The sequence below is a fragment of the Sipha flava genome, unplaced genomic scaffold (genome assembly GCF_003268045.1).
Source record: "Sipha flava isolate LNK unplaced genomic scaffold, YSA_version1 66_pilon_pilon, whole genome shotgun sequence".
NCBI classification, from domain to species: domain Eukaryota; kingdom Metazoa; phylum Arthropoda; class Insecta; order Hemiptera; family Aphididae; genus Sipha; species Sipha flava.
Genome location: NW_020273606.1, coordinates 1,465,206 through 1,477,800, shown reverse-complemented (window position 1 = coordinate 1,477,800; position 12,595 = coordinate 1,465,206). Strand labels below are relative to the sequence as shown.

Sequence of the window (12,595 nt, the reverse complement as noted above, 5' to 3'; positions counted from 1 at the left end):
TGAAGGTTAACTACGTATGTTCATTTTTATTACAACTTTAAGTATTTATTTGATATCTGAAACTGAGACTTTTTAATTCATGTATTTATTTTTCGATACTTTCAATTTTCTACTTCCTTTTTCTTTTTGTAACTTTTTTTTTAACAGGATTATTGATTTATTCATAAAAGTAGCTAATTTCAATGGAGACGTACTAGTTTCCCCATCAGTATTCATACAAATATGTTATATATTTTTTTCTTTTTTAAATAAAATTTTCATTTTAACACTTTGCAATACCCTATTCTAATATAATAGCTAAAATGTATCAATAATAATAATCCTCTTTGTATAATAATTATATCTTTTTTTCAATAGTTCAATAATATAAGTAATAATTCAATAAGTCTTTCAATATAATTTTCAATATAATAATTCTTATAAATCTCTTTATAATAATAATTCTCTAACTCATTTTTTTACCTTTTATACAACTATAAAGTAGGTAAGTCATATTTACGTAGAAATTATGCTTGGTGATAATATAATCGTTAATTGTTAATTGTTGATTGTCGAACTCGTCTTTTTGGAGTTGGAGGAAAAGTGTGCACGATTTTCCTCCCACGGTGATTCAGTTGAATTGCCTCTTCGAAGTCTGATCCACAGCAATAAATTATAACGTTAGCGTGTTGTTTATTTGACGGTGATACAATGTTTATGTCCACAGCGTCAAATCGTAACATTGCCGTGTTGTTAATTTGACAGTATAACAATATTAGGTGTCAATAATAGTATTTAATACAGAGTAATGAATATTAGTAATGATATTGCTGTTACTTTATCAACACATAAATCAACATTAACAATTTAAATAAGAAAACATCGATAATAGTAATAATAGGTAGGATTTCTATACTAGGTGGCTGGAAACGTCTGAAGTTGGTGCCGAACCGAAATCTTTTTATACGCTGCTTAATCGTATCCTTGCCGATTTTTCCTTTGCTCATTCGATTGTTTTCGTTAACTGGTAACCTTATCTTTGTTGATCGACACATTTGAATAACGATCGGGTGTTTTGCAATTTGCAGTCATTTCTTTGTTATTATTTTTGCAATTCGTGCACGGCTTCTTCCCTATTACAATTATTAGGTTTTTTACTATTCGTTCGTGGCCGATTTTACATTAAGTCTTTACATTTACATATGTAGTTTGTGGTTTGGATTGTTTTGCATACATTATTTCATTACAAAGGGTTATATTGTAATCTTGTTAAATACATAGTAATTACTAAATAAGTATAAATCTATATACTGACACGTTGTACATTACATTACTTTAAGGAGCAATGAAATAATTTAATTAGTTTTATTCATCTCGATCCAGACACATTTATTATTGTTTTGTGTATCTATTGTAGTTAAAGTGTTAAATCGTTTATTTTATAAAATAACTAGATAAGTATTTAACAAATTATCCGCAAATAAAAATTAAAGCATATAATTATACATGAAAAAAACTATATGTTTTATTTTAACTGGTTACTTAATCCATTATCTAGTTATTTTATAAAATTTTAGTGTGATTCTCAATAAAGAATATAATACATTTAAATATTAAATAACACATGTAAAAATAATAATACCTAATAGGAACTGGTAATTTTTTTTAAACATTTCTGTACTGTATTTATACCGATACACACTTTAAATTTTGACCGAAGAAAATTTGGAATGAACAATGATTTAGTTTTTTTTGTTGACACTTTTACTATTGATAAAAATAAATAAAAACTAAAAATTACAATATTATTGATCAAAAATTAAATACAAATAATATCCTATTAGAGCCACGTAAGATTAAGAATAGACCACTTAAATACAACTCACTATATAATGGAAAAATATCTAAAACAGCCCAATTTGTGATTCCTGATGTAACAATACATTTACAATAAAGCAAATATTTGTACTATTATATTTATTCCATATATCAAATCAATAAACTTTAGTGGAAAACAGTACAAATAATTAGGGCCGGATCTAGCATATTTTTTATTCGTACCAAAGTATAAAATTAGTGTCCTTCCATAATTCTGTCCCCTTTTGTTATGCCACTGTTATCCTTATGTACCAGTTAATCATTAAAAATGAAAAAAAAAACGGAAAAAAAATTGAGGATACTCGATTAAAAAAAATGTCTATTAAATACAAATCTTAAAATAAAATTGTTGCTTGAATTGTACGTTTTACAAAAAAAAAAAAAAAAAAATGTTAGCACAGATATTCAAAATTATAATTTTAGAAATTCTGAAAAAATTGAGATAAAGCTTAACATGAAAATATAAAATATAAAAAGTAACATAGGATTATACAATGTAAGCTAATAAATGAGAGTAATTTTTAGTAAATTTGGTTGTTGAAAATTAGTATTTTATTTAAGTTGAATAAATATTACAGTTCATCATTAAATTTTGAATTTTTTGTTGCAAAATTGTTTCTAAAATCGCCAAAATATAAATTTTTGATGACTTGATTTTTTATTGAAATAATTGAAGGATAGTTGAGTCAGTTTTGTTGATGATCCAAAATAGGATTAATTTTAAATTACTAATATTTCGTTTGCAAGATACAGCAGTCACAGATAAAGTTAAAAATATTTGATATGCTATTGAAATATTAGGATAGGGATCTTGTAGATTATTTTTATAATAAACAGAATTTAGGATTTCAAAATAATTTTAGTGAGTCGTCCAACGTAAAAATATGTAGTTTGAAACTGTCAATTTCGTATAAAAATTAATTTATATTTAAGTCTTTTACGTGCAGCATTCAACATCGTCTAGCTATCGTAATTTGTAGTCTGTATATATGCTACTTGTATTAGTAGGGCTCGGAAATTAAAGCACGTAATAAGTACTAAATATACATGCACTTATGCTCTAAAAAAAGTACAAATATGCTTTAAAAATGTGTAGGTATTTAATTTTTTTTAACGCAAACATTTTCATAAATAAAGATATTTTACCAAATATACTCGTTTATAACAACAATACAAATGTTATTAGTATATTATACTAAGCTAAACATAATTCCTAGGTTTAAATATATAAGATAAAATAAAATAAAATAAAGAGCTTGAAATTTGAAATTTTCTTTCAAAATTTTCTTATTAAATTATAATATCTGTAAAGCATAAATAAAAATTAGAAAAAACGCTTAGAATCCAATTCATAAGTAAGAAATACATTTTTTTTACCTGCAAAACTATTGCATTGAACCACTAAACATTTTTTAATGTTTTCAAAAGTTAAAAGATCGCCGATTATCCGATTATGCAATCAACGATAATCATTAAATTGTTACGGTTTTAATATAAATAAAACTGGACATTTTGTGTCAACCTGAGATTTGAGAATCATGATAGGTACAATATCTAATGAAAAATCAAAATAAATATTTTATTATTGCAAAAATTTTTAAATGTTATAATCAATTCATCAATAATCATCAAATATACTCTAAAAAAAATGACAAAATTATGAAATATGCGCTTAAAATTTCTAAACCACTAAATATGTAAAAATATGCACTATAAACTTTTATTATGTTTTTCGTAGTGTCATGAAAATTATTTCAAGGTTACTTAGCAATAAATTTAATAGCCCAATAAAAACATGCAAATGCAACATCTTCTGAGCTCTAGTTATTAGCAATTTAATGTACTCCGTTAGCTAGAAACAAAAAAAAATTTTATTACTCATACACACAATCCGCATGTGAAATAGAGGTATTCATAACCAAAGTTAAATAAAAATTTTAATTTGTATTTTAATTAGGATTCAGAAGATGTTGCATTTGCATGTTTTTATTGGACTGTTCAATTTATTGCTGTTTAATATATATATACATATATATTATTAATGAAATTATTTTCATCTCACTACGAAAAATATATTAAAAGTTTATAGTGCAAATTTTTTTTATTTCATATTTTGTATATTTAGTGATTAAGTAATTTTAAGGGCTCATTTCTTAATTTTACCATTTTTTAGAACATATTTGTTGATTATTTATTATTATATGATCATTTATACTTAAAACCAGTGGTAGTCCTTAAAAAATTCCAAAGGGAGAAGGGCAAAATATTTTTCATATCAAATACGATCTTTAAATATAGAAGCCATAAAAAAAATTGTTTGTTAAATTTAAAAATGTATTTCATGTAATATTATAAAATAATAGTTCTTTTTCAAATTTATAATAAAATACTTAAAATAATGTAAAACATAAATATATTATCAGGTTTTTGTTGTAATATAATATGGACCAAAGGGGGGGATCCACCCATCCCTTCCTCCGTAGGACTGCCACTGCTTAATAATACATCAAACTAAATGTATCATTGAGTTAACATCCATACACGAAAAACAATTTTTTAGTGCATTGATCTCAAAAAATTATTACACGAAAACCATATGCATATATCAGAACAAAATTAATTAAATGATTATTAAAACATATAATTAATTTATTACAGCAAGTTTACTTATATTTAAAAATATTTTTCCTGGAAGCTTCTTTATAAGTTTTATACTTATTCGCTATAACAAATTGTTCTCATATTTCGACTCAATATTATTATTCATTAATTGCTTATTATTGTAATTTATTATTTCTTTTATATATTTTTTTACATTATTATACGCATGTATTGTTTTTCGTAATCTTTCATTATTTTTATTGTACTTCTACTTTCTAGGCTAATTTTTACTTTTTTTTGTTTTTTTTTTTGTAAAGTTGAGCTTCCACTAGAGTTTTCTAAGTAATGTCTAGTATTTTTACAAGACATCGATTTTTAAAAAATTAAATTAAAAGAAATATTTGTATACAATTATTAGGTTTTGATCAAACTGTTAATAGTATTGGCCAGAATGGTCTTAAATATAGTAATGAATTTTTTTATCATTAGTTGTTTATTTCTACAAAGGCAGCATAGCATTTGATTGTATATTATATAGTGTAATATAACATTGCTTCATTCAATCTAAAGCTTTCGAATTAAATTTCATTCAAATTTCAAATTTCATTCGAATTAAATTTCATTCATCATGCGTGAAATTTGTCATTTGCAAGCCGGTCAATGCGGAAATCAAATCGGTGCTAAAGTAATATACAATTTAAATATACATACATTTGTAAGATATCGAATACCTAATAATCATGCACACCCATATTTCGATATCATCTTAATTATATTTTTGATCACCTGTATATAATGTAATAACATTATCAACAGACGAAATCCCTATTGTTTTCAGTTTTGGGAGGTCATTTCTGACGAACACGGCATTGACCCAACCGGTTCATACCATGGAGACTCAGATCTACAACTGGAACGAATTAATGTGTATTATTCGGAGGCACTTGGTAAAATGGAAAACAAAAAAAATAATTAATAATAAATTGATCGGGGTGGAAAATTAACGTTTCGTTACGACTGCACTGTTCATGACGTTATAAAACATATTATTAGGTGGCAAGTACGTGCCCAGGGCCATCCTCGTGGACTTGGAACCGGGCACCATGGATTCCGTGAGATCCGGTCCATTCGGTCAGATATTCCGGCCGGACAACTTTATTTTCGGGCAATCCGGCGCGGGCAACAACTGGGCAAAAGGGCATTACACCGAGGGTGCCGAGTTGGTGGATTCCGTGTTAGATGTAGTCAGGTAAATTGTTTCAAATTAACCGCCAACCGTTTCGACACGGTAAATCGCTCGTAAAAAAAAAAAAAATATTACTCGGATTTTTATTTACATAATATAAACTCTGTTGGGTTTCAGGAAAGAAGCGGAAAGTTGCGATTGTCTTCAAGGGTTTCAACTGACCCACTCGCTGGGCGGCGGGACCGGTTCCGGCATGGGCACGCTTATGATATCGAAAATTCGCGAAGAATACCCGGACCGCATCATGACCACGTACAGCATAGTCCCTTCGCCCAAGGTATGTAATCGCGGGTCCACCTAATGGGGGGGGGGGGGGTGAGGAGGAACGTGTTCACGCGAATTTCTTGATGCACGCGCTCGTTTGGACGTTTAATTTTATGTACGCACAATCGAGCGCGTGCTATTAGTTAATTGATCGATGTACGTATCGTGTACGTATGCACTTATCAACCCCTTTTTGTCTTACAGGTGTCCGACACCGTGGTGGAACCGTACAACTCCACGTTGTCCGTGCACCAGCTGGTGGAGAACACGGACGAGACGTTCTGCATCGACAACGAGGCGTTGTACGACATATGCTTCCGGACGCTGAAACTGACCACGCCCACGTACGGCGACCTGAACCACCTGGTGTCCGCGGCCATGTGCGGCGTGACCACGTGCTTCCGGTTCCCCGGGCAACTGAACACGGACCTGCGGAAACTGGCCGTGAACATGGTGCCGTTCCCGCGGTTGCACTTCTTCATCACCGGGTTCGCGCCGCTCACGTCCCGCGGCAGCCAGCAGTACCGCGCGCTCACCGTGCCGGAGCTGGTGCAGCAGATGTTCGACGCGAAGAACATGATGGCCGCGTGCGACCCGCGCCACGGCCGGTACCTGACCGCGGCCAGCATATTCCGCGGCCGCATGTCCATGAAGGAGGTGGACGAGCAGATGCTCAACGTGCAGACCAAGAACTCCAGCTACTTCATCGAATGGATACCGAACAACACCAAGACGGCCGTGTGCGACATACCGCCCCGAGGCCTGAAGATGTCGGCTACGTTCATCGGCAACACCACCGCCATACAGGAGATGTTCAAGCGCGTGGCCGAGCAGTTCACGTCCATGTTTCGACGCAAGGCGTTCTTGCACTGGTACACCGGCGAAGGCATGGACGAGATGGAGTTCAACGAGGCCGAGGCCAACATGAACGACCTGGTGTCCGAGTACCAGCAGTACCAGGACGCGACCGTCGAGGAGGAAGGCGAAGGTGACGAGGACGAGGACGCAGACGCGTAAACGATACCGCAGCGATTTCCATCCGTTCCGTTTGAACACATGATACGTGTATGATAAACATAATATAAAGTTGATAATTTCAAAGTTTTAATGTCTCCAAAACCTAAATCAAAGAATTTTATATAGGTAGTCTGTATAATATGTATATCTATATTGGATAATAGATAATTCTTGTATCTTGTGCTGTGATAACGTGTTCACAAGGCAGAAATACCAATCAGGTATATTATGATTGGAACACGGATTTTAATACACTAAAAATTATCGAAATATACTATATAATATGCAGTAAAAGTCCTGAAAATATGCAACAAGTATACTAGAACATTTTTTTATTTATTTAAAATTTGCAAATTTTATAAAACAGTTTATAAAATAATAAATTACTTAAACATTTAATGAAAAAAAAAAAATTACAGGACATTTTCTGAACAAATTAATATATTTTTAAAATGTTGGTTATTATTAAAATTAATAATTATATGCATTTCCAGTTTTTCTTCAGTGAAGCTGTGGCCTTTATCGGTTAACACATTTTTAAAAATTGAGAACGGTCGTTCGATGTCAACCAAAGTTGTTGGGGCCTATTTGAAACAATTAAGTTTTGTCGGGTCTTGATAAATATTTTCGAGTTATATATCATACATAAACTTTTAATTTGCAAAATATTTAAAAAAAATCCTATTCCACTACATCTCAAATAGCAAAAATAAATAAAATTTAAATTTCAAATTATATTTAAATACTGCAGGTATGCATGTTTTTTTCATGTTCTTTATTTACAGAAGTATTGTTTGTAATGCTAATTTTTATTGATTTCTGAAATAATATTATGCATTTGTAGTACTTTTTTTGTGTGAATTTAAGTGGTCATTATTATATTAATAATATTATACAGTTTTATATTTTAATATTTATTTCGAATACATAAACTCTCATTCTAATATAAAAAAATTAAAGAAATAAAAAAATACAAAAAAATTGCAATATTAACAATAATAAAATAAAATAATATTCTGTTTTTTTTTTATATTTTACAAAATTAATAGTTATGAAATGATTTTTACTTACCTCATCATTTGAATTTACATTTAGTTATTTAAATAAATTATTGTTTTTTTAAAATAATCGTCTTGACACCTACAGATTCTCGAGATAGCTTGCCTAAAAAATAATTGTAGACATATAATATGTTTCCAAATGTAAATGAAACAAATAATTGTACCAAAACCAAAACATACTTTACAAATTGTTCTTCTCATAGGATGTTATGAGATTGAAGATATGATATAATTTATTTGTGGTAAAATTCATGATGATAATGAATATTATTTAAAATCAGATATTGCTTACACTCCAGCTGATTTTTCTATAGGCGCTGATGTTTCTAAAATGATGTGTTATTAATTGCAATTGTAGGATAGTTTTCACAGCTGCATCCGAATTGGGTCCCGACTTTAAAATTACTATACTAGTTGGGTCCCGAATTATTTTAGGTACTACACTAGTTGAGTCCCGGATTTTTATAGGTACTATACTAGTTGGGTCCTGAATTATTTTAGGTTTACACTAATTCCTGAATATTTTTTGGTGAGTACTACATTATACTAACATTTTCCTTCTCATTTTAACAGACTTAGAACTGTCTATGATCTATTTAGACCACAGGACTATATTTTTTTAAATTCTATAATTTATGTAATAATATAAAGTATTAGTAAGTAATAAAAGTATGATATTAAAAATTAAATATTAGTAATATTAAATAATAAAAATATTACATAATAATAGTAATACAATTTTAATTTTTTTAATATTTTTACCAACACAATTCTATTAATTTATATTGTAATGGAGAAGAAAATATATATATAAAAAAAAAAACGATAAAAATATATTTAACCATACCTGAGGTCTAAATAGATCATAGACAGTCCTAGGTCTGTTAAAATGGGAAGGAAAATGTTAGTATAATGTAGTACTTACAAAAAAATATTCAGGAACTAGTGTAATACCTAAAATAATTTAGTACCCAACTAGTGTAGTACCTTTAAAAATTCAGACCCAACTAGTTACCTAACTATGTGTGATTAGCCCCTAGTATTCGGGACCCAACTCGGATGCTCCAGTTTTCACAATTGAAAACGGTTTTAGAGTAGATTAGGGTTCAAAAAAAAAAAAACTATAGGGGGAAAAATGTTAGGTTGTATATCCGAAAAAAACATTTATATTGATGCTGTTCATTCTATTAAAGTCTTGTTGATTATAGCAAAAGGTTCATTTAGCAATGGGCCACACTAAATATATGCGTTTTTCTCTCATGATAGATCTGGAACTAAAATTTGAATTTAGTTGAAATAATAGTTGAATTACCAACTAATTTAATATATCATAAACTTAATTCTGATGTTATTAATACAATAAATAATGATTTGGTAGACCAAAACAAATATTCTTATTCATAATTTTAATGAAAAAATAACAGTTGCGCTGCATGTTAGACGTTAAATATGGGCTTAATATTTAAAAATATAAAGCAGTTACAATTGATTAAACTAATTAGCTATTAAACAATCAAAATTAACTAAAATAAAATCTAAAAGTACAAAATTAACTAGTTGATTAACTAAGTGATATTTAATATATTGATTTAAATTATCCTACTGACTATCAAATATACAGATGACAGATTTTCGATTTTTTTAATTTGAACTAAAGTAAAACTGTAAAAGTTTACATAATTGGTAGATTTATTGACACCTATTTTTAAAATAAATCCAAAACTTGAATTTTGAATATTGTTTTTAGTTACTTTTATTATTATTTAGGAACAATATATTTTAAACAAATTTATATTTTGTATTATAATAAATATAACATAATGTTTATTATTATATTTAGTGAACAATACCACTTTTGGTAAAATACAAATCATATTGAAATACCGTATAAAATAGATAAAATACAATTTATATAATTTAATTATAACTTTAGAGATATGATTATATTATATATTTATATTTGAGACAGTGGCGCACACAGGGATGGTCAGGGGTGTCGACTGACACCTCTCAAAGAATTGGTGGATGGCTAGTTCTGTGTGAACTTGTATGAATATTTGTTTAATTGAATACTAACCAATTTTTCAGCTATCCAAATCAACATACTAATTATGTTTACCCTAGAACTAAAGTGTCACATGAGAATAAATAGTAGGACTCAATCCCAAAAACTATACTATACAAACTTATAAATAATACCCAGAAAATTGAAAAATAATTAATATTACGTTTATTTTAAAAAAAAAAATTTCTTAGTATCTTTGTTAGTAAGAAAAAAACCAAAAACACTTAAAAATAAGAGTTATACTATGCCTAAACTCAGATTTTACTGGTGGTGGTGGGTGGGTACCTCGAAATATATATTTTCGACACCCTTGTCAAATATTTTCTGTGGCCACTGATTTGAGATGATATTGAAAGTTTTAAACCACATATGTTTGCATTAGACGGCTCATTAGGATATGGAAATTATTTTGAAATCCTAAATTTTATTTATAAAAATAATCTAATTCTAATATATCCTAATATTTTAATAGCATATCAACTATTTTTAACTTTACCTATGGCTGTAGCATCTTGTGACAAAGTTTTAGTATGTTAAAATTAATCATATCCTATCTTAGATCTTCAACTAGGCAAGAGAGATTGTTTTCACATATTAGCTAACTAGGTATGTAGAATTCTTTATTATTTTATTATTTTTTTATATTCATATGTTAAGCCTTATCTTAATTTCTTTAGAATTTTCTAATCAAGTATTTACTTTTTTTTTTTTTTTTATAGAACAACTAGTACGTAAGTATAACAGTGGCACAAACGAGGGGACCTTCATTTTATACTTTGCCTTGGGTAAAAAATATGATGGATTCGGCCCTGAATATAAGATTTCACTATCTTTTAGTGATGTTCTCGCCGACCGTAATCGACGCGACCGGTCAATCTGCACGGCGGCACCGACCTGTTTTCCTTATCCGTTTCTTTTTCCACTTTATTGTATGTTGTGAATTTACTGTCGATTATAAACATAATTATAATATTGTAACCGAATAACGTAAGTTGATAATATTTTTCTCTTTATTTTTGTTCGTCGGCCGTTTTTGTGTGCCACCTATTTATTATCTGTTGTCGATCGTTGTTCGTTAGGTCGTCAACACATTATTATTTTTCGTGTATTCGTTTTTTGTACTCGCCATTGCGGCAACAAAACTATTATTATATTTATCTACCTTCGCGGACAATCATTTATTAGTATTTATTATTTTTCTCGCCAGTGAGGCATTCAAATTTACGGTGTAACCATCTTTTATGCGTTATACTTCATTCAAACAAAATAAACCAGCCAATATCAGTAACCACTTTGTAACCAAGACTTAATTACTCCGTTACCATATCGTGTGTCCCGTGAGTTATTCACTGTATGTATATCGTTCCGTTCATCGTCATCTGTGTCATTGTCCATCCGCGATTGTTGTTGTTGGGTCATAAAAACAGCCAGCACCTGGTGCGGTGTGTGCAGGGCCATGGAGACAGAAACCCAGGCCCGGGGGTATATATTAATTTTTTTCTTTAGTGTTTATTAAATTCTTATCATTAATTATGTTTAATTTTTAATAATTTAAAGTTCATAATTTCTGGGCTGTCTCGAAAATTTGGGGCTCAGGGGGATCATCACTCCTCCCCTTCTCGTCAGGCCTGGGTATGTGTGAGGCCGCCCGGGTTGCCTAGAACTTCTCTTCCCAGTTGGCAATCGTCTAGTCCTCAAGTAATTTAAAGTTTAGTTGATAAGTATTTATCCGATCATATGTAAAGCCTTTGCGCCATTGCACCAGTCCGGACCGACCACAGGCCTCCTCACGATAATTAATCTCTTTCTCCTCGTTCCTTTTGTAACAAAACTAGTTCCTTCTTTCAGTTTCATAGCTGTCGACAGAGCGGCCGCCGCCCAGCTTGATTGGTTGCCTATCCATTGTTGATAAAAGGCGTTCCGAGTGGCAGCCTAATCGGATGAGAAGTTTAGGGGCAATTGTTATTATTTTCAATATTTTTATTACCGTGTCACCACGTCACTGGTCTCTCGATTCATGGTTGTCGCACAGACAAATTAACTCTATGGAATTATATTTGTTCCTGAAATTTATAAGCCATATTTGTATGTTTGTACAAACATCCAAAACAGGTGTTAGAAATTTGAACCCAGAAGTGTCTTGTACCTTTGTTTTTCCTTATGACTCTGTGGTAAAAACAATTAGTATATTATTAATGTACAGAGTGTGAACGAGTTCTAGCACGACGGTAATCATCGTTTAAAGTATTTTGTATTATAAAATCATTTAAAGTGTGATTATCTCTTAAAAGAAAAAATAGCTACGTAGGTATGTTTGGATCATTATATTTAGTACCTATTTACAATTCTATTTTAAGTTTCTGAATCGTCTGTAGTTATTCGTGTCGTTAATGCTAGTTAATATTGTTTAGTCGCTGATTAAAAATTAATTCGTTTTACAGCTAGACCAATTTTAATAATTTATTTTCCTCATTATTCCGGTTG

General features: G+C 30.0%; 1 protein-coding gene across 1 annotated transcript; it reads left to right on the top strand.

The window, feature by feature from the left end:
* The first annotated feature begins 5,086 nt into the window (after positions 1-5,086).
* LOC112691790 (tubulin beta chain-like) lies at positions 5,087-6,985 on the top strand. The gene is made up of 5 exons (XM_025566192.1): positions 5,087-5,143; positions 5,297-5,405; positions 5,512-5,707; positions 5,822-5,981; positions 6,173-6,985. Exons 1-5 carry the CDS (start codon positions 5,087-5,089, stop codon positions 6,983-6,985), a joined length of 1,335 nt encoding a protein of 444 aa, XP_025421977.1.
* The last annotated feature ends 5,610 nt before the right edge of the window (positions 6,986-12,595 follow it).

Excerpts from the sequence above, each read along its gene's own strand:
- LOC112691790 (XM_025566192.1), top strand. The coding sequence starts at position 5,087 with ATGCGTGAAATTTGTCATTTGCAAGCCGGTCAATGCGGAAATCAAATC. Across the intron at positions 5,406-5,511 it reads GTATTATTCGGAGGCACTTG|GTGGCAAGTACGTGCCCAGG; the intron begins GTAAAATGGAAA and ends ACATATTATTAG. Across the intron at positions 5,982-6,172 it reads GCATAGTCCCTTCGCCCAAG|GTGTCCGACACCGTGGTGGA; the intron begins GTATGTAATCGC and ends TTTGTCTTACAG.